The sequence below is a fragment of the Equus asinus genome, chromosome 18, assembly GCF_041296235.1.
Source record: "Equus asinus isolate D_3611 breed Donkey chromosome 18, EquAss-T2T_v2, whole genome shotgun sequence".
In the NCBI taxonomy this organism is placed as follows: Eukaryota; Metazoa; Chordata; class Mammalia; order Perissodactyla; family Equidae; genus Equus; species Equus asinus.
This window is the reverse complement of record NC_091807.1, coordinates 39,525,780-39,550,485: the sequence shown is the minus strand read 5'-3', so window position 1 is coordinate 39,550,485 and position 24,706 is coordinate 39,525,780. Positions and strand designations below refer to the sequence as shown.

Genomic DNA, 24,706 nt, shown 5'->3' with positions numbered 1-24,706 from the left:
GAGAAGCTGGGTACAGTACTGGGGTCCCAAAACCACTCCCCCAACACAATCACTCTCACGAGAGCTCTCTGTATCAGGACAGATAGAAACCCTGCAGCCTGGGCAGGACACAGGGACAAGCAACATCGATTCTATGATGCTCCTGCCCAGGAGGCGTCACCTACACTCGATAAGAGGACCCATCAGAAACCCACGGGGGGGGGGGGGCGTCCTGCAAGATCACTGGCCTGAGATGTCCCCAGTGTCAGACTCCCAGGCATCAAGCATGGGCGGAGGAACTGGTCCACAGCAAAGGGGACTAAAGAGGCACAAGGACGGGTCCTACAGCCTGAGGGTTAGACGGCAGTGGGGCACTGTGCCAGTTCTCTGACCTGAGGGCCGCCCTGCGGTGCAGTAAGAGAACATCTCTACTGAGGAAATGCACCCTGAAGCTTTCAGGGTGACCAGCATCGGGTCAGCACACTCTCACATGGTTTGGGAGGACATGCTCTCTGGACTTGCAACTTGTAAGTTTGAGATTGTTTCAGAAGGAAAAGCAACATAGTCCCCATCACAGCCGTTACTCCCACTGTACAGGTAGGTAGGAGAAGGCTCAGGGCAGCTGCTGCCTGCCAAGGTCACACGCCTGGTTGAGCCACGTCTCCTAGAAGTCACCTCCTGGGGCCCCAAGAGGGAGCAGATGGGGACGGGGTGGGACAGGCCAGGGGAGGGTCTCCCTCGCTGTGCATGGCCTGTGCAGGGCCAGGTGGGGTCTCCACGCACAAGCAGAGGGCACTGCGGGGCCTTCCGTGAGCTCTGGCCAGCTGTGCCAGTGCGGTGAGGCCACGGCATGGGCTTACAGGTGAAGCAGCACCGTGCGGAGGGCCCACCCAAGGCGGGAACGTAGAACGCACAGCGCTGTGGACACAGCCAGGCAGTTCTCCCAACAACCAAACACGGCTCCCTCCCTCCTGGCCCAGCAGCTCCACCCCCAGATACACACCCGAGATGAACACACATCCATGCAGACACCGGTGCGGGTACATTCGCGTTACCCACAACCACCGCAAGGCGAGGAGCGTCCAGTGGACAAAGGGACAAAGCGTGCTTTATCCAGAGTCAGCCCCAAGAGGAAGGAAATGCTGACCAAGCGACGACATGGAAGAACGCTGACAGCTCAGGGAAGAAGCCAGACACGGAGGACCACACACTGCTCAATCCCATTTATTTGAAAGTCCCCAATGAGGAAATCTGTCGAGACTGAAAGCCCACTAGTGGCCGCCAGGGGCAGGGATGGAGGTGCACCCAAGGGACACCAGGTGTCTTGGGGTGAAAATGCTCTAAAATTGACTGTGGTGATGGTTACACAACTCCAAACACACTAAGAATTCCTGACCTGTACCTGTTAAGTGGGTGAATCAACTGGGATGTGACTTCTATATCAAGAAAGCTGTTTTAAAAAGAACATCTGGGCAAACAAAAACAATGCCAACTTTTAAACATTTTGAACACAAGCTTTCCTGGGGGCCAGTGGTTGGCGGTGTGTTCAGTTTCCTCACGGGGCTTCACCATTTTGCCCAAGGAGTACGGTTCCTGACGCGGCAGGAACACTGCCAGTCAGTCAACAGCCGGCGGGCACCAAGGTTCTGTCGAGAGCACCCGCGGTTGGTGAGCTGAGGGCTCTGAAGACAACAGGGGTTTACTGAACAGGCCTGAAACAGTTAACAGAAAACACCAGCGCTGACACAGCCATGGAAGCGCTCTGGTTAAGAACTGCAGTCAGGGAGCTGGCCCGGTGGCACTGTGGTCACGTTCACAAGCTCCACTTAGGTGGCCTGGGGTTTGCGGGTTTAGACCCTGGACAGGGACCTACACACTGCTCATCAGGCTCTGCTGTGGTGGTGTCCCACATACAAAATGAAGGAAGACTGGCACGGATGTTAGCTGTTAGCTCAGTGACAATCTTTCGCACCAAAAAAAAAAAGAAAAAGAACTGCTGTCAGGTACGATTGCTTTTTTTCCCCTCAGAAATTTCTATAGTAGCGTGGTTTCCTCACTTTTTGACCAAAGGAATTCCAAGAAAAATACTGCATACTCCCGCCAACACACACACACACAGCGCTGACAGCAGCATCAGCCAGGGCACAGGGCCCCTTACCAAGCCCTGCCCACCTTCAAGGTGCTTTAGGAAAGGGAACCGTGAACTCCAGGAGGTGAGTGCTGCTGCCCCTTCTCCCTGGGCCCAACCCTGCTCCCCTAGCCAGCCTCTCCACCCACCATCAGGACTGAAGGGGCGTCCGCTGAGCGCTGACTGCCCCTGGGTGGGGGACATGTCACAGGCAGCAGGGCTCTGGGGACCAGGGTTCAGTCTCAGCCTCTGTGGGTGACCCCCAGGCCGGGCCCGTCACCCCCACACTGTGGCCTGGCAGTAGCCCGGCTGGCAGACCAGACCATGGCTGCCGCACTGCCTGGAAGCCATCCACAGGCACTAAGTCGTGTTTTTCTTTTCCTTCTAGTTGGCATTCCGGGGCCAGAGGCTCCTCCCAGCACACACCCCTGGAACGAGCCCCCTCACGGTGCTCTGATCAGGGCCCAGCAAACCTGTGGCTGCCTTGGACCCTCCGGGACGAGCAGCAGGGCTGAAACCAAACCTAAAGGAGCCAAAGGGAGGTATGCGGGGCCCATGGGTCTGCCCAGCGGGATGTCAGATCCACTTCTGCCTCCAAGTCATGGAAGACGAGGGCCAGGCCGAGGAGCTGAGCCCCGTACCAGACATGTCCGCCGCGAGCCATGGGGCTGCCGCAGCGCTGCGCTCACCGCCAACTCCAAGCCCAAGTGTGCAAAGTGGGAAGTAATAGCCCGTCCAGACAACCACTACTAACACTAGCTTCTTCCAGATTTTGTTTGAGAAACATATAAACAGATTTTCTGCAACAAAAACTGGTATAAAGTAGAAACACCACTTGGGAACCCGGCACTGTCAATACACACCACCGGAAAGCTCCCCGCACAAATGCACAGGGGCAGGACTCCGTCTGTAAGATGGGGGTAGCGCTGTGCTTTTGGACGCCCCGCAGAGCGCATGGCCAGTCCTCTGCGAGGGAGGGCTGTAGACAGGAGAGGTCAAGTCTCGGGGTGTCCCGGCCTGGCCGAGGTCAGCACACAGCAGCAGGTTCTGGGACACGGGCACTAAGTGCCGCTTTCCCGACAGTGAGCCAGGGAGCAGTCACGTCAGTCTCGGGAACATGGCCCAGTGCCCGTGTCCCTGCTTCAACTCAGTGGCCCCAGGGGGGAGCACGGGGAGAGCACCCCTGCCCACCCACCCTGGTGGCGTCACTTCCCGCTCTCCTGGGTCTGCTACTGCTGCGTCTTTGGCTCCTGGCCGCTGGCCACCTTCGCTCTGGCCCCTCCCTGGGGCCGCCGCTTCTTCCTGGGAGCCCCTCTCCTGCCACGGTCCCCAGGCTGCTCCTGGTGTGCAGTGGGGTTGGGCCCCACGCCCCGTCGCCGCCTCATCCTCTCAGATCCCGGGCTCAGGCCTGGTGGCGGGTCCTCCTTTCCACCTTTCCCTGAAACAGCAAGGCTGTATGAGCAAGGCACCGCGAGGGCCCGGGGTCCTTCACACTGATTCTCTGACCGAGGTGTCAACTCCAGGGCAGCACACAGAACACACAAGTGCCTGACACAGAACATGGGTGTCAGGCAGGTGAGAAATCTATGCTGCCTCCCCACAACGGGCAGACTGACCGGAAGGTGGACGCCAGAAATACCAGCGTGAGGACAAGATCAAGAGAAAGAAAAAGTGGGCAGCAAAGGCGTGACAGAGGAGCAGGGGCAGGTGACGCTAGTCAGAAGAGGCAGGCTCGCAAAGCAGGGCCCAGAGCTTTGACTCAACTCAGTGCACGACGGAGCTATGAGACGGCACTCAGGGCCAACCTGGCATCAATGTGTGAGCCAGCCCAGCGCCTGCTGCAGGGCCCAGGTGTGGAACGCTGTGGAGGGTGGTGGCCTGCGCTGGAGCAGGGCTGGCTCGAGAGACCCTTCTAAGGACAGATCCTCGGATGTGGGGAGGTTTAGTACGTGCAGGACAACATGGGAGGGCTCTCAGCTGGGGCTGGGGGCACCATCTCTCCCTCTTGTGCATCCCCGTGCAGGCGAGGGTGCCCCCAGCCCCTGCCCTGCCTGGCTCTGCAGCCCATCCCCACTGCAGCAGGCAGCCCCACGCCCCTCTTGTGTGGTGGGCACAGGCCCAGGGTGTGACAGAAGCACAGGAGCCTTTAGTACAGTAGACAAGTTGGGGGGACAGAGGAGAGGAAGGAAGAGGGAGGGAAGCCTCTGAAATCAAGAAAGAGAGCACAGCAAGGTGACGGGGCTCTGGAGGATGCTGAAGGCGAGGAGCAGTGGACGGGCTCAGTCCAGGGGTGGAAAAGGCTCCGGGAGAGGCGCCCAGGCCAGGGCTGCAGATAAGGAGAACAGGGAGCTGGCAAGAGCCTCCAGGCCAGCCAGAAGAAGCCTGAGGCCCTGACGCTTCACAAGGCAGCCCCTACTGCTGCAGGGTACCTGGGCCAGAGCGCCCCATCTCCAGGACACGTGGGCTGCAGGCAGTGGGGAGGGCCAGGATGGGAGGAGGGATTCATGCCTCGAGGCCAGCCTCAGGGAGAGGCGTCCCAGTGAGCATAAGCACGGGTGCAGATGGAAAGCAGGTAAACAAGCCCCTCCCTGTCAGGTGACACCACTGGTCCTACCTGTCTTGTTCTGCAACCTGGACTTGGGCAAACGCTTCTTGGCCTTTCTCTCCCGCCTCCCTCCCTGCAGACTCCTGTAGGCTTTTTCCGGGACCTCATCCTCAGGGAAGAAGCCTAGGGACCAAGGTAGATAACCAGGAGGCTGAGAGCAGGCCTGATGCTTTGCGTTTGGGTGTTCACGGCTTCCAACAGCTCCACAAGCAACAGCTGCACAACCTCTGTGTTCTAACCTGCCACGGCCACACCCAGCGCAGAACTGTGCTGTCAGTGCTTCGGGAAGAGCCAATTCGTGGAGCATTTACAATACATCACAGTCTATTTCTTAAAAATGCTCATGCTGGAAAGGGGCACTAGAGAACTTTCCAGGCAACGGTAACATTCTGTACCTTACGAGTTTGAATTACACAAGTCTCTGTGTGGGTCAAACCCCCCAGATGTGCACAACACCCATGCATTTCATTGTATGTATATTTTACCTAAAGAACACTGGACTCTAGTTTGTGATAAGCACGAAGTATTTACAGTCCGAGAGAGGGAGGGCGGGCTCCATAAGCAGATCCATGATAAGACAAGGACAGTAAAATGGTGATGGCAGAACTGAAGTGGTGGGTACGCAGGGCCTCTGCATACTGTAAAATCTATCCACTTTGCCATATGTTTACAATTATTCAGAATGAAATACAGGGGGAAAAGCTTATGTCTTCAATCGTCAATCAAGGACACTGCCTTTCAGAATAAGCCATCTCAGTTCCATCAGCCACACTCTGAACAGTGGAGTGGGCTGCACAGCAGACCAGCAGCATCCGCTGCCTCAGAACTTACCAGAAATGCAGATTCTCGGGCCCCATCCCCCTGGAGCCCAGCCCTGAGCTTCACAAGCCTCCTGGGGATTCTCACGCACACTCAGGTCTGAACTACGACGAGAGCTGCAGCGTCCCTCAACCCGCCTCTCTCCCATAGAAACCCCACCGGCTCTGTGCACAGAGATGATTCACGCCATGAGGGTGAACACACGATCAATCCTCTCCCCAGAGGATGAGATGCCTTCCAACTCGGGGGCCGTCTCCGTGTGCGACCAAATGCTCACCTTCTGCCAGGTGCTGCAACCTGAAAGAACGAGATATGGTCACCACCACGGCTGCGGCTCCTGAAGGAAGGAGGGTGCACCCAGAGAAGGCAGCCCCTGTATGAGGGCTGCCCTGGGGGAGCCCACCCGCTGAGCTCCGAAGATGAGGACTGCCCGCCCTCCGGGCTGAGGCCTCCTGAGAAGGAGGGGGCCAAGTGAAGGCGCCCGGCGCTGATGAAGCACATGGCAACTCCCAGGCAGCGGAGGCACGCCAGCCCCCTTCAGAGACACACTTACTTCCGGATCACCTTGTAGAGACGCTTCCTGTTCTGAGAAGGGGTGCTCTGGTGACTGGCCACTTCGAACAGTCTGTTGGCAACGGCCTCATAGTCAAACTGTTTCATAAAGAGACACCGTGGAGGCAGAGTCAGTCCCCTCCCGGTGTTCCCAGAACATGAACTGAGCAGAGAGCACACCTGGCCCGTGTGTGGATTCCCACTCAGATCACAAGGACACGCCCCGACATCCTCCCGCCCTGCCCTGAGCAAATGCCAACTATCTAGAAGCCGAGGGCAGCAAAGAGGCGCCAGGGCACTGCTGCCCGACGGAGACAGGGCCTCCAAGGCAAGCTCCACAGCTTCCAGCCCCGGGGAACCGCTCAAAAACAACCAGGAAGAAACCAGGATGGTCAATTTTGATAAATTTTACTTAACCCAAGATACCAAAAATCTTAATTCAACAAGTAATTAGTATTTAAAACTCATCAGTAAGTATTCGACATTTCCGATCTCCTGAAGGCACAGACCCTGTCCCCTGAGCTCTGACTCTGGGCGGGACCCTCAGCATGCGCCATCTCGTTTGCCCCCACCCCATGAGGCGGGCCAGGAGCAGACGTGGGGAGGCCAACGTGAGGTGAAGCCAGACCAGGAAGCACGCACGCCTGCCTGAGCCCGGTCTCCCAGCCCAGAGCCTGTTTTCAAGGACTCGTGCTCCAGAGCACCTGCCTTGCCCCACGTCTAAGTTGGATGGCTGCCATCTCCCTTCAAATGCCTCCCCCTCCAGCTTCCAGAGTCAGCAGTGGAGCGGACAGCAGAGGGCACAGCTGAGAGGTCAGCCCACAAACCCAGACCCACCTGGAGGAAAGGGCCAGTGCTGTCCTCATCATCTTCTCCCTGCTCCTCGTCCACATCAGGTTCAGCCCCATGGATGGAGCCTAGAACAGAAAGGGCCCCATGAACTCAGACACACACCTAGTGTTGCAGGATCCCAATACAAACATCTGGGGACCAAGAGCCCTGTGTGCCAGGGCCCACGACCCAGCAGAGCACGCAAGTGTAGGCTGGGGAGAGCCCACAGCACGAGAGGGACACTGACAGTCTCAGATCAACAGGAGTGGTGCCACCGCAGGCCTGAAAACAAGCGAGATGCCACAGAAGGGGTGGGGCCTGACCAGTCCTTAAAGAGGAGAATTATGAGTGGGCATCTTAGGCAGCAAATTGTAGCGCTGGAAGTTCCAGGAGTGAGGAGGAAGAGCAGCGAGTCCAGGCATGGGGTGGGCCTGGATCGAGGGACCGCGGGAGATGACGCTTCAGGTGAGGGACCTGACGCTGGGCAGGCATCCAGGGCTCTGATGTCACTGCCCACAGAAGACAGGTTCTGGACGATAGGTGGACATGAGGGGCAGGTGTGTGCAGCAGAGAATGAGGACAGCAGGGCCGAAGGCGGCACAGGTGGGCCCTCCAGGAGACGCCCAGGTCTGCCTGTGCCGGATGACCTGGCTACTGGGAGTGAGAAGGGAGAGGGGCGGACAGGTCAGATGCACCGGCAGCTGGGGTCCCACGCTGGGGAACGGAGGCGTGGCTAACAAGAGCCTCAGAGCAGCCAGCAAGGTCGAAAGAGCCAGAGGGGCAGAATTAGCCCTCACATCTACGTCAGATGACCTTCCACAAGGGCACCAGGACTGCTCACTGGGAAAAGGACAGTCCCTTCAACTAATGGTGCTGGGAAAAGTGGATCTGCATGTGCAAAGAAGGAAACTGGACCCTCACCTCACAGCATACACAAAAACTAACTCACAATAGACTAACAACTAAATGTAGAAGCTCAAACTATAAATCCCTCAGAAAAAACACAGGACAAGAGCTTCATCACACTGGATTCGGCAATGATTCCTGGACATGACAGCAGAGGCACAGGCAATGAAAGAAAAAACAGACAAACTGGACTTGAAGAAAATTTTTAAATTTGGGGCATCAAAAGACAGTATCAACAGAGTAAGAGGGAGCCACAGAAAGAAGATATTTGTAACTCACATACCTGACAACGGGTTAATATCCAGAATATACAGAGAACTCCTACAATTCAAGAACAAAGCAAACCGATCCAAAAACGGGCAGAGGACTTGAATAGACCTTTTTCCAAAGAAGATATACAATGGCCAGAAGCACACAAAAAGATGCTCAACACCACTAATCATCAGGGAAATGCAAATCACAACTATAGTGACACCACCTCACATCCATGGGGATGGCTACCATCGAAAAAAGCAGAATACAGTAAGCACTGGCGAGGATGTGGAACCCCTGTGCACGGTTGGTGGGAATGTAACATGGCACAGCTGCTGTGGAAAACAGTACGGAGTTTCCTCAAAAAATTAAACCTAGAACCACCATGTGACCCAGCGGTTCCATTCTGGGTATTTATCCAAAGGAACCGGAAGCAGAGTCTCAAGGCGACATCTGTGCAGCCGTGTTCATCACAGCGCTACTCGCAACAGCTAAAGCACGGAACCAACGCAGGTGTCCACTGACGGACGAATGGGTAAACGAACCGTGGTCCATCCGTACGATGGAATGTGTACGATTCAGCTTTAAAAAGGAGTGAAATTCTGACACGTACTATGACGTGGAGGAACCTGGAGAACACGGTACTGAGTGAAATAAGCCAGTCACAAGAGAACAAATACTGTATGATTCCACTTATATGAGGTTCCTAGAAGCATCATATTCACACAGACAGAAAGTAGGTGGTGGGTGCCAGGGCCTGGGGGAAGGGATGGGGAGTTAGTGTTCAACGGAGACAGAGTTTCAGTTTGGGAAGACGGAAAGGTCTAGAGATGGATGGTGGTGACGGCTGCACATCATGAATGCACTTAATGCCACTGAGCTGTACACTTAAAAATGGGTAACAGACTAAACTTTATGTGTATTTTACCACAATTTTTTAAAAAGCAGAGGCAAGGAAGAATCCTGAAGCTGGCGGATGACATGCCCCCTGCAGCCACAGGACACGATAAGCAGTGCACGGGTCACCCAGAGGAGTCAGCCACATGAGACTAACTGACATCCAGCAAGGACCCACGTTAGCATCAAGACCAGAAGAGACCAGACCAGACAGCATCGCTGCCCGAGCAGCACAAGCCCTGCCACCAAGCCCTTCAGTGGGATGTTAGCCATGGCATGTCCTGTCCACTCATCCATTCACTCACCCACCCCAACTACTGGGCGATCCTCTGTGCCAAGGGCTACACTGGGGATGCAGCTATGGTCAACCGGGCTCCCTGTCCTGATGGAGCTGACATCCCATGGTGGGGGGACTCCTCAGGCCAGGAACAACAAACAAGAGATTTACACAACTTTCAGTGATGTTTGCCAGGAAGTGAGACACTGGAAGGACTTGGGGTGGGGCTGGGGGGCTGCACTTTACACAGGGTGGTGGGGGCAGGGCCCAGAGTGACAGAGGGCAGAGACCAGTGGGGAGGGGTGAGCAGGGCAGCAGAGGCGCAGGCAGGAGCAGAGGATCAGAGAGGAGCCTGGGGGAGTCAAGAGGGCGTTGTGAGAACACCGGGGGCCACAGACCCAGGGCTAGGAGAGTGAGTGACACGTATGCTTGTTGTTAAAGGTCACCCTGGCTGCCAGGCTGACAGTGGACTTTGGGGACGAGGGCAGAAACAATGAGACCGACAGGAGGCGAATGCAGGGATCCCAGCGAGAGCCACTCTCAGCTCAGACCAGGACGGGTGCCGTCACATCCCGATGCGTGTGATCCTCACCTTTCCACGGCTTCTTGGATGGCACATCCTGTCCCCGCTCCCGCTCCTTGCCTGCCGACATCTCCTCGTTGCCCTCTGACATCTCATCATCTTCCTCTTCCTCCAATTCCTTCATCAGGTCTTCGATGGCAAACGGGGCCTGTTCCACGATCGTTTCGAAGATGCCTCGAGTGATGTTATGCAAAACCAGAGGTCTGAAGGTGCAGCAGGCAGGGAGGCAGGCCCGTCAGGCTGGACACTCAAGGCAAGAAGCTGACTCCTTGTGCCCCTCTGTCCCCACCCACTATCCAACGGTCCCCCAGTGACCCTGTCACTTGTACACAAGTCTTCCTCTCTTCCCAAAAGGGAACAGCGATGTCCCAAAGGCAGTCACCCTGAAGAACCCGGTGAAAAAGAGGCAGACAGGAGGGCACCAGCCACTTACTCCTCAGTCCGGGCAGCGATTCTGCAGAAGGGGTCAATGAACCTCAGGTTCTGCTCGGCCGTCAGCTACAGGGAAGGAGGTGGGGCCACTTCAGCTCCTCGTTCATAAACACCCAGTCACCACCCGGCCGCTGCCCACACCCGAGCCGACCTCACCTCATCGGCGCCCACTTTGGTCAGCTCCTCCAGGAAGATCTCCAGGAAGTGGCTCTTCACCCCATTGGGAGCCTGGCTGTCAGGGTGCAGGATCTCAGTTGTCAGCAGCTCCAGCAGCTGCTCAGTCTGTCTGAGAAAGAAACAGGCAAATCAGCAGGCAGCCACATCAGGCAACGAGGCGGTGGTGTCCCCTCTACCTGAGTGGGGAGCTTCGAGGGGAACGCCATCACAGGCAGGCGTCCCGTCTTCCACACCCCAGCACTCACATCCACACAGGCGAAGCCTCAACAATCTGGGTCCACTCCAGCACAAAGGACTCTTGCTATAACTGATCTATGCGACCAGCACCAGCACATACGTCATGACTGAGTCTGAGCTACAAGGTGAAAGGTGTATAAACCTTCGCACAGGCTCCCCTTCTTTCCTCACAACCGCAGGGCAGGGGGAAGGCCTGGTGCCACAGGGTGCTACCTCCAGTCTCCCGTCTCTCTGCTGTCCTCGCTGGGAACTGCTCTGGAAGGACGCCAGGACAGAGCAAATGCAAAGCAAGCAGAGGGAGGCCAGAGAAGGGGAGGGGCTTACTTCCTGGTTCTGCTGCACTGAGTACGCAGGCCGTGACACGTCACAACAGAGCTCTCCCCAGCATGCTGTTCCGGTGGTCTCAGGGGCCCACAGTTCCAAGGTCAGAGAGTTCCAGAGACCAGCCTTCAGTGGTCTGGATGCACCTGAGACTCCTGGGTGCTGGATAATACGCAGATCCCTACACCTGACTCTAAATCATGCATTCTCTTAGAATCTCCCTGGACGACGCTGATGCACGGCAACACTGTGGAGTCACCGATTCCGGAAAGGAAAAGGGATGCTGTCTGTGGCTCAGGAAAAAGGAGCCGAGGCCAGATCAGGTGCAGGAGACCGCCTCCCGGGGTAACAGTAACACTGACAGACATTTACCAGGAAAACAAACTAGTTAACATGGTGTAAGAATGGAGAAAAGCTAGAAGAGTGGACCAAACTAGTCCCACTGGTTACTCAGAGCAACGGGAACTTGCCAGCTTCTTCAAGATGACCTTTGCATTGAATTACTAGTGACAGTGACAACAGAACTACTTTTGCAATAATAAATCAAAAGAAAGTTAACCAAAATAAAATCGTCCCTTTAACATTTAATTCTGCTTCAGTCACGGGTACCCACCGGGTAACCCACAGACCTGTCCTGAAACGGGTGAGGCTCGGGGCCTTGGGGCCTCAGGGCCTCACGGGAACTTAGGATGCAAATCACAACCAGAGGCCCTTGTGCCCCAAACATAAAGTCCCCCACAGTAATTCTAAACTCAGAAAAATTCAGGTAACTATACCCCAACTCCTGCTGATCTTGTTCATATGGGGGAAGAAAAGTGGACCGGGGCAAGAATTTGTTAACTCTGCTATCCAGACGATAACCAAGTCCCACAGTAACAGGGCTGTGGGCCCCACTCTCTACTTTCACGTCAGGTACTAGTTTTAGTATCCATACACTTGAAATCAACTCCTTTAACGTACACTTTTAAGTTATAAATCATTCAAAGTTTATTGTTTCTCAGTTTCTCTCACCCTACCCCCTACCCAAAACCACACAGCAACAACACACTGACATGGGAGTGTTTCTGATGCATCGTCAGTAAAATAGAATAAAAACATCACGTTTGACACGATGCCACTTTTGTACCACACACAGAAAACAATACTTTAAAAGTAAGTATCTGTTGGAGTTAAAATTGCTTTTTAACATTTTATAAAAGCTTGCTGAATTCTCTAAACTAAGCACGCCTCATTCGTAACTACAAAAAACTTATAAAGAACTAAACTTTTAAATTAACTTTAAAAACTTTAAAAGTGAACACTGAGGAACGCACTGTGAGTTGTGGATCTCGGACTGCCCGTGACTTGGCCGCAAAGCTTCATGCAGCAGCTCATGGCGGCAGGAGCCCCTCCCCGCCCCTGCTTGGTCCCCGTGGTCTGCAGGAGGGGTGGGGGAGGAGCTAAGGCCCAGCAGAGCCCACCCAGCCCCACCTGCAGTGGCAGAATCCCCCCACCGCAGCTCCACGCGGCGGAAGCCTGAGGAACCGCAGGCCCCTTACAGTCTGGGGGGACACAGACCACCCCACCACAAGCACGACCGTCAAAACTGAGAAGTCTGGATGAATTAAATATGTCTAGAACTGGGAGCAATTACCTCTGACAAGATAACTGAATATACTGTGTTTTACAAAAAACACTCCTTAGCTGTGTGTTTCTTCTAAGGCGAGGACTCCATTCTGACCACAGTAAGAACTCAGCACCAAGACGGTTCCCAAACACTCCCACGAACACAAGAGCAAACCCCAGCTGTGGAAACGCCTTCGTTTTCAGTACCACCGTTCACCCTGCGACGTAAAGGCGATGTCTCTTTACGACTAACAACTAAGAGAAGCAGGTGACCCCGGCGGCCCTATGACAGGGACCCGGATCGCCCGCGAGCAGCAGGCTGCCCTCAGGGCGCACCGTGAGGACCTACCTCTCTTCCCATCCTCGCATTTTCAGGGCCGCCAAGGACTCATTCAGGACCATCCGCATGAGCTGTGGCACAAAAGGAGACCGGTGAGTGGGGGCACAACCTAGACCTCCCCTCTACCCCTTGGTCACCTGTGTGCCCCTAAATGCACAGCAGGCTCTCCAGAGCTGTTGGTGAACAGGACACCAAGCCCTCGGGACCCTAGGCTCTGAGAATGTGCCACTGCCCTGGGGCTGAGATGCCCCCACTTTCCCAGAGCGCCAGGAAGTCAGGCTCACAGTGGAAACAGCCGGGCAGCAACTGCAGCACCAGAAAGGAGAGCTGAACCGGAAGGGCCCCTGCCTCAGGAGCGAGAACAGGGACCAAAGCACAGGTGTCCCCTCATGGGAGAGAGCCCTCTCGGAAAACCCCACGCCTGAGACTGAGAACGTCCCTCTGAGCTCGCCCAGGGACCGCTTCCCCAACACAGAAAGAGTTCACGCTCTCTGCCCCATTCCCCTACTTCCCCTTTACAATGGCTCATGGCATCTCTGGCCCGGTTTTCGTACCTTCCAGATACGAACCCAGAACGCCCACAGAGGGATCTGGTCGTGGTAAAAGGCCACAGAGGACAGGTACAGAGCACACACAGGAGGCAGGACGCCCTTCTCCAGGGACGCTAGAGGCACACCTTACATCACTCCCTGCCTGCAGTGCTGTCAAGAGGGTGGGCCCTCATAGCAGGCAGTGCTGCCAGACGTGGTCACACAGGGGGACATCGAAATGGGTCTCAAAAAGCAAGAGAACCCATCCCATCAGAGGGCCCAGCAACTGCACCCTGGAAACTGCGTGCTAACAGTAAGACCTCCCCTCCTGTAAACTTGTACTTTGTGAAAGTGCAAAGCCTGGCCCTGGCCCCCTGCCTGCCCCATGCTTCAGCATCTGACTTCCTTCCCTCTTGAGCGCCAGCCAGTCCTCACTTTAATGACATGTGACATCACACAGTGTCCACATAACGCTGGCCCAAGTCTAACCTGGGGCTGAGCCAAAGCGGCAGATCTCGAGTAACCGCAGCCCCAAGGGCTCCTGCCCTTAGTGAGGCCCAGCCCCTTGTCCCCATCAGGTCACCAGCTCTCAGACAGCAACACTGTCCCTTCATCTGAGGACCGTCCCAAGTCCCAGTGAACACCATCACAGTAAGAAGACTGTGGTTCAATGGGGACGAGGGGGGGCAGCAAGACACTGAGTCTGGAAAACCCAGTCTTCTCCACATTTCTGAGGGCAGATCAGCAACCTGAATTCACAGGAACGCAGTGTCAGAAAGAAGGAAAAAGGGGATTCTGCATATGACAATTATATTAATTGTCCTCGCCCAGAAGAAAACACCGTCAGAGGCCAGGACCCCACCAGCGGACCCGAGGGTCTCTGTCCAGGGCACGAGCCCGCGTGGCTTCCTCCACAGGGAAGCAACGGCTTCACCACCGACTCTCCCTGGAAGGGCAAGTCTATCCCTCCTCCTCTGAACTGCTTTGTGTGGTGTTTTAAGGACTGAAGTCTTTGCCCACCCACCACCCTTCAGAGACAGGGCCAATACCGTGGAATCCTGTGCACACACACACCCCAAGCAAGGTCTGGGCTCCCGTCACGCCACCAGGCTTCCAGGTCACAGTGCTCAGGGTCTCCACACTGTGAAGCCTTGACCCTCTGCACCGCCAGGGTGGGGAAGGCTCAGGGGCCAGACCTCTCTGCCGTGTCCTGGCCTCCCTCGCTGGCCCTGCAGGGGAGCAAGGACCGGGTGCCGGGTGCTCAGACCTGCTCCCCACGCCCACCATGCAGGCTCCGCAGGGGGCCCCAGCAGGAGAGTGCACAGCGTCCTCACCAGGTAGTACTTGTCCAGGCGCAGTCTGTCTATGCCCGTCCACTCACGATTAATGGTTTGCCAGAACGTCCGAAGGAACAGGTGCTCTGGAGGAGTAAGGAGGCCAAAAGAGACTCAGAGAGGAACAAGGAAACCACTTTGGGAAGTGGCGTGAGAGAATGTGAGGAAAGCTGGTCAGGACGTCCTGTGCCACCAACCTGTGGGTTCTCAGCCCCAGAGTCTGCTGAGCTGAGAAGTGGTGCTATGGATCTGGCTTCGAAATGAGGCTGAGGAACCTCAGAGAGAGAAGCAAAGCCCAGCGACTGCCCCAAGCAGCAGCCACATCCTCTAAAGAACAGGCAGAGCCACCGGCAGGAGGGGCTCGGGCCAGTGCTTCTCCAGGCTGAGGACCTACCTGACCTCACGTCATGACGCCCCACGAGGTCCACCAACCCAATCAAGCACAAAACCCTGCTGATAACGAGTATGCCAGATGCAGAGAGCTCTGGGCTGAACTCTGTCCCCCAAATGCATATGTTGAAGTCCTGACCCCTAGTCCCTTGGAATGTGACTCTATCTAGAGAGAGGGTCTTCACAGAGGTAATGAAGACAAGATAAGGTCATTGTATGGGCCCTAACCCAACGTGACTAGCGCCCTCAAAAGGGGGTACTAGGACACAGACATGAACAGAAAGATGACCATGTGAGGACACAGGGAGAAGACAGCATCTACAAGCCAAGGAGAGAGGCCTCGGAGGAACCAGCCCTGCCCACACCTTGACCTCGGGACACAAACGGGGCGTCTCCTATCTCCTGTTACAGGCTTCTCCAACAGCAAAGGTTCGTCAGATGGTGCAGTAATGGACAGGCCTGGCTCCACTAATTCATTCAAGTGTCACTATGCTCAAGTGTCACTCATTCAAGGCGAACACTTTGTACTTGGCCTTTTGCTGAGCATAGAAACAAACTCCTCCGTAAGTTCTTAGAAGGTAGCAGTCATGGAGAATGGATCTCCTCCACTACCACTCAAATGAGTTAGACTCTCCCAAACCAGGAGAGCAGTTACTGCAACTGTTTGCACAGCCCCTAATTTTGACTACTCTGCCTACTTAGGTATAACTGAATACACCCCTCCCACATAGCATCGGTCCTCGTGGTCTATGCCAGAGACGCTGCCCAGCCTCGGCTGTTCCTGGAGCAGCACAGGGAGGTGGAAAACGCTGGTGCCCAGGGCCTGATCTAACTGGACCAGGGTCTGGACACCAGGATTCTAAAGACTCCCAAGTGACTCCAACAGGCAGGCAGCACGGGTGAGAACTCCTGACCCTGGTGAGGACAAAAAGGGAAGAGTTAGGAAAGCGCACTGCAGGAACTTCACAAGCAGCAGGTGGGATTCGGTCAAACAGCTTGGTAACACCACACCAGCTTTCCGTTCCAATTTTAAAACCTAAGATTCCAGCCCTTGAGGTTCCTGAGCTGAGCCTATTTTGGGTAACTGAGTTAACACGTGCTGGACACTCAGAACAGTGTTTTACACATAAGTACCAGCAGAAGCCAGCCAGAACGGGGACCGCTCTCGCTCTCAGAACACAAACCTGCGTCTGGCAGCTGACTCGCTGCGATTCTGGCCCAAGGCGAGGATACTCACGTGCCTCTGCACTCTGAAAAGCATGGATGAGCTGGGAAATGGTCCTTCCTAGTTCCTCCTGTGCAGGAAACAGTAAAAACTCCCTCAGTCCCTGGAGAAATGTGCTCTTACAACAACATGCAACAGCAGAAAGACAAACACACTCAACTGTCCATGCCCTCATCGTGAGAACTGGCTTCCACTGGCTCGTTCAGCCCAGCAGCTTGAGGTCTGCAAGTTCACCCCTATTGTGAAAGGCCTCTCCTACAGCCGGGGCCCAGAGCCTCGAAACACGCAAGGGCAGTAAGTGCCCTCAGGACAGAGGCCGAGCCCCAAGCAATGGAGGTGGACCGTCAAAAGAGGGGGCGCCAGAGAGCAGGGAGGCACCTGACCAGCAAAAAGAGGGGGCTGGGCAGACTCTGTAAGTTGCTCCCTGTCCGCCTGCATCACCGCACCAAGCATCGCCTAGCGCACTGGCTTAAGAGATGATTCCAGACCCTCCCCTGGAGAGATCCCATTCAGCAGGCATGGAACACAGCACAGGGATCTGCGTGTTAAACAAGCACCCTCCCTACCCAGGTGATTTTAAAGAAGAGCAGACAGTCCACACCCTGAGCAACACTGCTCTAGAAACACCAGCATTTTAGGGCAGTGAAACTCCTCAGTGAGATGCCACAATGGTGGAGACAAGACATTACACGCTCGTCTAAACCCTCAGAATGTACACCAAGGGTGAACCCTAATGGAAAATATGGACTCTGGGTGATGATGATGTGACAATGTTGGTTCATCAACTGTCCCACTCTGGTGGGGGACGTTGACAGTGGGGGGCTGTGCACATGTGGGGCGGGGGGTACATGGGAGCTCTGCACCTTCCTCTCAATTTTGCTGTGAATCTAAAACTGCCCTAAAAAAATAAAGTTTTTTTTTCAAGATTTTATTTTTCCTTTTTCTCCCCAAAGCCCCCCGGTACATAGTTGTATATTTTTTAGTTGTGGGTCACTCTAGTTGTGGCATGTGGGATGCTGCCTCAGCATGGCCTGATGAGGGGTGCCATGTCTGTGTCCAGGATCCGAATCGGAAAAACCCTGGGCCGCCGAAGCTGGAGTGCATGAACTCAACCACTCAGCCACGGGGCCGGCCCCTAAAGTTTATTTTTTAAAGAGACAAAATAAAAAGGCTAGTCGGAGAAATCCTTGTCTCAGAAGACCTGGATTTGGTCCCTTGACTTCCATCATTTCAGTGCTCAGTCTGTGATCTCTGACAACACAGAACAGAGAACCCAGGCTTTCACCCATGCCAGGACCCACAATAGCATCACCTGTGTCGCCATGGCGCACAACTCAGCAAGTGCAGAACACACTCTAACCAGAGGACCAGGCCCTCTGACCATAAAAAAAAAGCATCAAAGCTATAAAACTTCGCCCAGTATCTTTGGCTTTACTAAAATGAGGGTCAACCACATGCCCGTCTGTCCTCCCACTGACACCACTGCTCCAGCTTCTTCCACCACCTTCCCATCCACTCACCTGGAGGAGAGGCTTGTCCTGCATCCACATGCAGTAAAACAGTCCCTTCCACACCTTCAGCAGCTCATCATGAGTGAAACCACCTGCACCAAAGCAGCAACTCTCAGACCAAGTGAAGCCAACCCTTCAGTGCCAGGAATGAAGCCAGAGCAATGGGGCCACCTGAGCCAGACCAAAGTCCTCCTACTGGGAAGGTACCTGGCCCTCCCCACTCAAGCCATCCTCCCAACTCAGAACCCGTGGGGCCTGTGGCTGTAAGGAATCCCCCAGGCAACTGCCATTCCATTCTTTCAATCTACAGATATCAGGCCCCATACTCCGTTTTTGGAGATTCAAACTTGAGTGAGTCATCATTTTCCCGAGTTGGATGGTGGTGACACCAATGAATCTGATGCTGAGACTTCATCTAGCATTACACTTGGGGTTTGTGCACATTCTGTTATACCTCAAATTTTAAAAGAAAAAGTTAACTCATTCAGGCTAGTAAGGGAGCCAGATATACAAAATCACTCGAAATATTTACTGAGGTCCTAACTATGTGTCTGGCACGGTGCTCCTGGATCTCAGACGTTAACTCTAGTAAGGAAATCACCTGGAGGGCATCTTTAAAAAGAGATTGATGGCCCTACACAGATTGCCAGTTTCTGATTCAGCAGGGCTGGGATGGAACACAGGAATTTGCAGTTCTAATTAATGTCCAGGGGATGGTGATGCTGAAGCTGATGGGGGGGGGTGGGGTTCCATACTTTGAGAACCGCTGTTAGACAGCAGTTAACAGGAAGCATGTTGTCTGCCCTCGCAGAGCGTACACTATAGTGAAGTTCAGTTGACAACCCAATAGTTACATAAAGAGAAAACTACAAATAGTGACAAATGCCACTCTGAGAAAAAAATACAGGATGCCCCAAACAGGGGTACCGGTGTATACGGTCTGAGAGGGGGACTGGTTCCCAGAGGGAGGGAGGTCTGAGGTGGGAAAAAGAAATACGGGGCTGAGGATGGGGTGTCCAGGCAGAGGGACACGGGGTCACCGTCCCGCGAGGTGTGGAGCATGTTGCAGAGCAGCTGCAGAGCCGCCTGGTGTGTGGGCGGGGGCGCAAGGCCGAGCGCTCCAGGGGCGGGGACCGTGGGAAGCACCGCCCGGCCACGTGGAGGCTCCACGCGGTTTGCAGGACCCCCTAGCCTCTGCTGCCGCCGCCCATGGCCGCCCTCCGCCCACAGCCCGTCAGCCCCGCGCCAACCTGAGGCCCGCTGAGTCCTGGCGACGATGTATTTCCGGAGCTTCTTCACCGCCCGGTCCCGGGTCACCTGCTCGTTCCCCGCCAGGCGCTGCGCCAGCTGGATCTCGGGCGGGAGCTGCACGTGCGAAACCATGGCGACCGCCACCGGGACCCCCAGGCTCCCGCGACCGCGCCGCTTAGCCTAGACGCACGGCGTGACGAAACACCACAGAGCCGGTCGACGCCGGGCGCGTGGCGTGACGTCACAGGTCAGCGCCGGCCTCTCCCGAGCCGCACGCCACCGCCGCGCAGTGGCCAGGAGGTGCAATGACAGCGTACCCCCTGACCCTCGTCTGAGCGGACATTCATTCTGGACGCTTGTAACTATTAAAGGGAGGTCGTTAAGCGTATGGCCGACTTTTAGGGGGTTGTAGTGCACCCCGATTGCTGGGAAAAGGCTCTTGTTTACCAAAGAATGCCAGCGAACACAGGAAGAAGGAATAGTAGAATTGGAGAAAGCCCTGTGCCGCCCCCAGTGAATCGTTGATTCAGGCGAAAGTTATCAGAAATCGTCCCAAGGGCCAGAGAAAGGTGGTCAGGGCCGGAGTATTGCATGAGTACCAGTCCCCGCCCCGTAAGGCATACCGCTTCCGGCAGGCGCCCCCACCTGCGCGGCAGCATCACCTCTACCCAACCCTGGTCCAGCCTTTGGAGCTGTACCGCCGCTGTCAGGACGTAAGGATGGCCGTCCACGTGCACGAGGAAACAGCCACAACCCCAGACCTGGGACAGTCCGCATGACAACTGTCCTGAACTCTTCACAGAGTTAACGTCGTGAATGAAGGAATGACTACATAAAAGAGGAGGAATGCAATATACAAATATTGATTGGATCCTGGATCAAAGAGAAAGCTATAAAAGTCCTTATGGGGACAACTGGGAAAGCTTGCATATAGTGTGGAAATTAATAAAAGAAACCCTAAGTAAACTGGAGTCGGGAAGACCTGTAGCGGGAGCTCTCACCCTCATCACACACGGTCAGGTACACCAAACAGGAAGAGACAGGCGAGTTCATCTCGGACAAGAAGTATAACTAGTTTACACTGAAGGAAGATTTCTCTCCCAACCAAACAACAGCCCAGCCAAGCAGAACACCGCACCTCAGCCAATGAGAAACGCTGCAGCCCTGGCGAGCTGCTCCTCACCCTCAATGGACTTCCCTTTAGAACAGCCCCTCCCTCTTCTCTATAAAAGCAGCTCCCCTTCTTTGTTCTCTGGGTTTGCCTATGGTTCCCTGCAGCAGGTGCGTCCCAAGTTGCAAATCTTTGTGCTATTTCCGAATAAACTCATTTTGAGGGTAAACTTACATATGAATTTGTTTTTAAGCTGACACTAGACTATATGTTAGGTTACAGTACAGGATAATTGTTTATTAGGTGAAACAATGATTTTATGTAAAATGTGCTCAATAGACTTTTTTTGTAAAGGGCCATGTGTTGGGGAAGCCCACGACCACCCCCAGGTGTGCTGATTTCCTAGGAGGACTGATGGCTATGATGTATTGTGAATACAAAGGACACAGAGCAAAATCAGCACAGGGAAAAGAGGGAAGTCCAGGGAAACCAGGAGGAAACTTCCAGAATCCTCTCCCGATGAAGTTACACAGGACTCACTTAATTCTCCAGCAAGGAGCTGTGACAAGGCATTCGAGATGCCATCTACCAGGGAGCTTGTCAGAGATGGACAGCAAAGGTTTTTATTGGGGCTGGTCACATGGGCACCAAAATTCCAGATTCCCAGAGGGAAAGCCAGTGTTAGCACAAGCCATATAGTTTGTACAAAGGGTGTACACCCAGTGAGGCACTCCTATCACAGTGAGGGTGATGGGAACCCTCCCCAAATCCATGTTCCCAGACACCAGCCAACGACCAGCCTCGTGAGCAGGACTTTCTCAGGAGAGCAGTCGGGGTTTGTGTTAACTCTCTTCTGCACAGGGAAGACAGGGAATATTTTCTGCTTTGTGGGCCAAACAACTGCTATTGTAACACAAAAGCAGCTACGGACAATATGTAAATGAATGGGTACAGCTGTGTTCCAGTAAAACCTTATTTTCAAAAACAGGTGGTAAGCCAGATTCAGCCCAAGGACTACAGTTTGCCAATACGTGATGGAGAAGAGTGTCCTCACTTTAGGAAATAACTGTGCAGTGCATGGTGGGGGTGAAGTGTCATGATGAAAATAAACTGATAATCACACACACACACATAGTACATAAGCAAATATGGCAAAATGTTAACAATGATTGAATCTGGTGTCAGGAATACAGGCATTTCATTGCCCTGTTCTTCCAACATTTTCTATGTTTGAAAATTTCATAACAAAAAGTTGGGAAATAGTTTAGAAACTGGTTTTAGAATTAGATTAGTTCTTTCACTGACTATTTAAATACCATTTATATGCCAGGCTCCACTCTAGGCAACACTGATGCTGTGAACAAGACAAGGTCCCACCTCTTGGAGCTCACATTTCAGTGACAATGCTGAACTATAAAATAACAGATCCACGCACTACAGGGAGGCCGGCGCTCCGTGCTGTGGAAAAGCTGAGAGGAGGGAAAGGAGACAACAAGGCCAAAGAAAAGAGCAATTTTCACAGACATGTAGTGAATTCTTGACACAAAACTTCAACAAAATAACTCAATGAAATGCACCAACATAGCCTTCAGAAATATACTTGACAGTATCTACAGCTGGTAGATGCCGACACTAATGAAAGATTGTTCAACATAATTGAAATATAAACGTGCTTTATTCTAAATGCAAAGTTATCCCTCTTTAGTAACCTTTTCAAAGTCTGCTGTGCGTTGAAGCCAAGAACAACCAATGGATACGAAAATGAATGGCAAAAGTATGATGAGAAACATGATATTTTTAGACTCTCAAAGGTACATATTCGTTACAGTAGGAAAACTTCACAAGGGAGCAACCTGGCAGACGCCACTGCCTAAGGAGACATGAGCAGGGACCGCGATGTGGGGGGAGCCTGGACCAGAAAGGGGCCTTTACTGGGACAACAGTGAGACACAGGCAGTTCCGTAGAGGAGCTCGTTGGATTGCACCTCAAAGCTCATTTCCTGTCTTGATAACGACGCTACGCCTGAGCTTGTGGATGAGGTTAACATTAGGGAAACTCGATGAAGAGTTTACAGAATCTCTACACTATTTTTGCAACCAAAAATTATTTCAAAGTAAAAAGTTTTAAAAATTAGAAAAGCAAAATAAGAAATTCTGATGGGAATTTGGGGAATGAAGGTATTTTCCAAGTTTATACACATCGCCCCCTGTAATGCTCACCCCACGAGGGCAGGGGTTGGTCTGTCTTGTTCGCCCTGCCCCCAGGACAGCGCCTAGGTGGTGACAGCGTGCACAAGAGCTGTGAAGAGCTCACTAGGTACAAACCAGCAAGAGAAAGGCGCTCATTCACTCCACAAATGATAAAGACCAGCATCTCTCATGTACCTACAGGATCATGTGGGGCCTCTTCTCATCTTGAGGCGGTCCTGTTTCTGTTTTGTTTTCTAGAATGTAGAAAAGTCCGTGTTCACAGATCCTGTGTGTTTTCCTAAGTCTTGGTCTTTCAACTCCAGGTTCAACGTGATGAAACAGGTGGGCCCAATGTGTGTGGCATCCATGAAGCATCGTGCTGTGTCTGACGCAGGAAGCATGTGACATGTGCAGAGGAGGGACCAGCTTCCTCGGGCCCCACACACTGTGTGGCTTAGAACAGCAGACAGGGTCGTCCCACAGGTCTCGGGGCCAGCAGTCTGAAGTCAAGGTGGCAACCGGGCCCTGCTCCCTCCGAAGGCTCCAGGGGAGGAGCCTTCCTGCCTCTCCCAGCTTCCGGGGCCCCTGGCCCTCCTTGGCTTCTGGCAGCATCGCTCCAGGCTCTGCCTCCATCTTCACACGGCCTCCTCCCCTGTGTAGCTCTGTCCTCACATGCGGTTCTTCCTGCCTCTCTGTGCCCTCTGTTTTCTACAAGGACACCAGGCACTGCACTGAGGGCCCACCCTAATCACTAGGAACCTCATCTTAACTAATGACTTCTGCAAAGACCCTATTTCCTAATTAAGGTCACACTCTGAGGTTCCAGGGCGACATAACTTTGGGGGACAATACTGAACACACTACAGAGGCGTAAAGAAGACAAATAAGTAACAGTCACTGCATCCCCTGAGTGCCTACTGTGTGCCTGGGACTCACACACCCCTTTGTAAACCGCCAACAACCCTGCCAGGGAGGGACGGTCTTCACCCTTCTGCCGGTGAGTGAAGAGGCTTCAGGCTACACTCTCACCCAGAGCCTGTAGGGACAAGGGGAGGATGCGCCCAGGCCGGCCCTGGAGCCTGGTGCGGAGTGGGAGCACCTGCCTCCCAGCCAGGACCGCCCCCCAGGGCTCCACGGGTGCAGGTGGCAGCATGGGGCCGGGCTCAAACAGGCTGCACCTGGGGCGGCTGTGCTGCAGCCATCCAGAAATCCCTGATGCTTTCTGATCAAGGGGCCCACAGACCCACTGGGCACTGGGCCCAGCAAATGAGGCAGCCCGCACCGGTTCTGGTCATTGTCAGGCCTCTTCCTCTGCCCCCACCCCGTCCCCGTGCCCCCTGCCCTCTGCTCCCAGAGCCGCTCTTCAGACTCCATCTCACTCACTTCCGTGCTGTGTGCTTCTCCCCCCATATTTACTCCCTCAGTCTTTTATTAAAGAAAATTAGGGAAATAAGAAAAGGGAGAAAAGGGAACCAGTCAGTCTCAGGGCCCAAAGGAACAACTTCCGAAATATCTCTTCTTCATTTTCTGTGCATAGGAGTTTCATGAATTATATATTAATTTATTGCTATCATTTATTAATTATATTAACCACATAATGTGGACAATTTTGAAGCTGCTTTTCAATAACCTACCTAGCATTTTGCATAACATCATTAACTTCTCAAGAATATGCAGTATTCCAACATAAAACCACTGTTTTTTCTAAAACAAAAAGTCCTTTAAATAAAACTTTTGGAAAGATACAGAGAATCTCAGAGAAGAAAGGCATTAGATACCTACATCCCCCCACGAGGGCCACCGTTCCATCCCAGCGCATGTCCGTCCATCCCGCGGTGCCTGGACCCACTGTGCCCCGGGAATTGCATCTCCAGGGACCAGGCCCCGGAAGTCGGCATTGGAACAAGCACTCGGGGGCACCCCTTGGGGTTCCTGAGGACACACTGTCCTATGCCGCTTATTCCCAGCTGCATGCTGCCCTTGTGTGGACGGGCTGGGCACTGAGATGGCTTCTCACTGCTGGAATGCAGTTTTCTATACACAAATCTTCTGTCCGTCCATTAATTTTCCTTATGATAATTTACTGGCAGTGACTTCTTTAACTGTGAAGTTTTATTTGTGTTTCAGATCAGTGTGTAAGGAGTGAAATATTTATTGAGTGCCTCCTATGTTACAGGCCAAAATGCCACCTGTCTGTCTGCTGGGGACCCCGACAAGGACACG

The 24,706-nt window shown here is 53.8% G+C and overlaps 1 protein-coding gene across 3 annotated transcripts in view; it reads right to left on the bottom strand.

Moving 5' to 3' along the window:
- Nucleotides 1-19,419, bottom strand: part of RRP1 (ribosomal RNA processing 1) — a 40,266-nt gene extending 20,847 nt beyond the window's left edge. Inside the window, exons 1-13 of one of the 3 annotated variants that reach the window (XM_014830750.3) lie at nucleotides 19,182-19,416; nucleotides 17,941-18,023; nucleotides 16,433-16,490; nucleotides 14,806-14,891; nucleotides 12,951-13,012; nucleotides 10,418-10,547; nucleotides 10,263-10,327; nucleotides 9,839-10,032; nucleotides 6,921-7,000; nucleotides 6,085-6,182; nucleotides 5,809-5,828; nucleotides 4,722-4,835; nucleotides 1,188-3,545 (exon numbers count right to left, since the gene is read on the bottom strand). In XM_014830750.3, coding sequence (XP_014686236.2) covers nucleotides 3,337-3,545; nucleotides 4,722-4,835; nucleotides 5,809-5,828; nucleotides 6,085-6,182; nucleotides 6,921-7,000; nucleotides 9,839-10,032; nucleotides 10,263-10,327; nucleotides 10,418-10,547; nucleotides 12,951-13,012; nucleotides 14,806-14,891; nucleotides 16,433-16,490; nucleotides 17,941-18,023; nucleotides 19,182-19,314 — 1,332 coding nt within the window. In that variant the 5' untranslated portion in view covers nucleotides 19,315-19,416 and the 3' untranslated portion in view covers nucleotides 1,188-3,336. Of the gene's footprint in view, nucleotides 1-1,187; nucleotides 3,546-4,721; nucleotides 4,836-5,808; nucleotides 5,829-6,084; nucleotides 6,183-6,920; nucleotides 7,001-9,838; nucleotides 10,033-10,262; nucleotides 10,328-10,417; nucleotides 10,548-12,950; nucleotides 13,013-14,805; nucleotides 14,892-16,432; nucleotides 16,491-17,940; nucleotides 18,024-19,181 lie in introns of those variants that run through there. The other 2 variants (XM_014830748.3, XM_070488969.1) reach the window with 2 other exon arrangements.
- Between the last annotated feature and the right edge of the window lie 5,287 nt (nucleotides 19,420-24,706).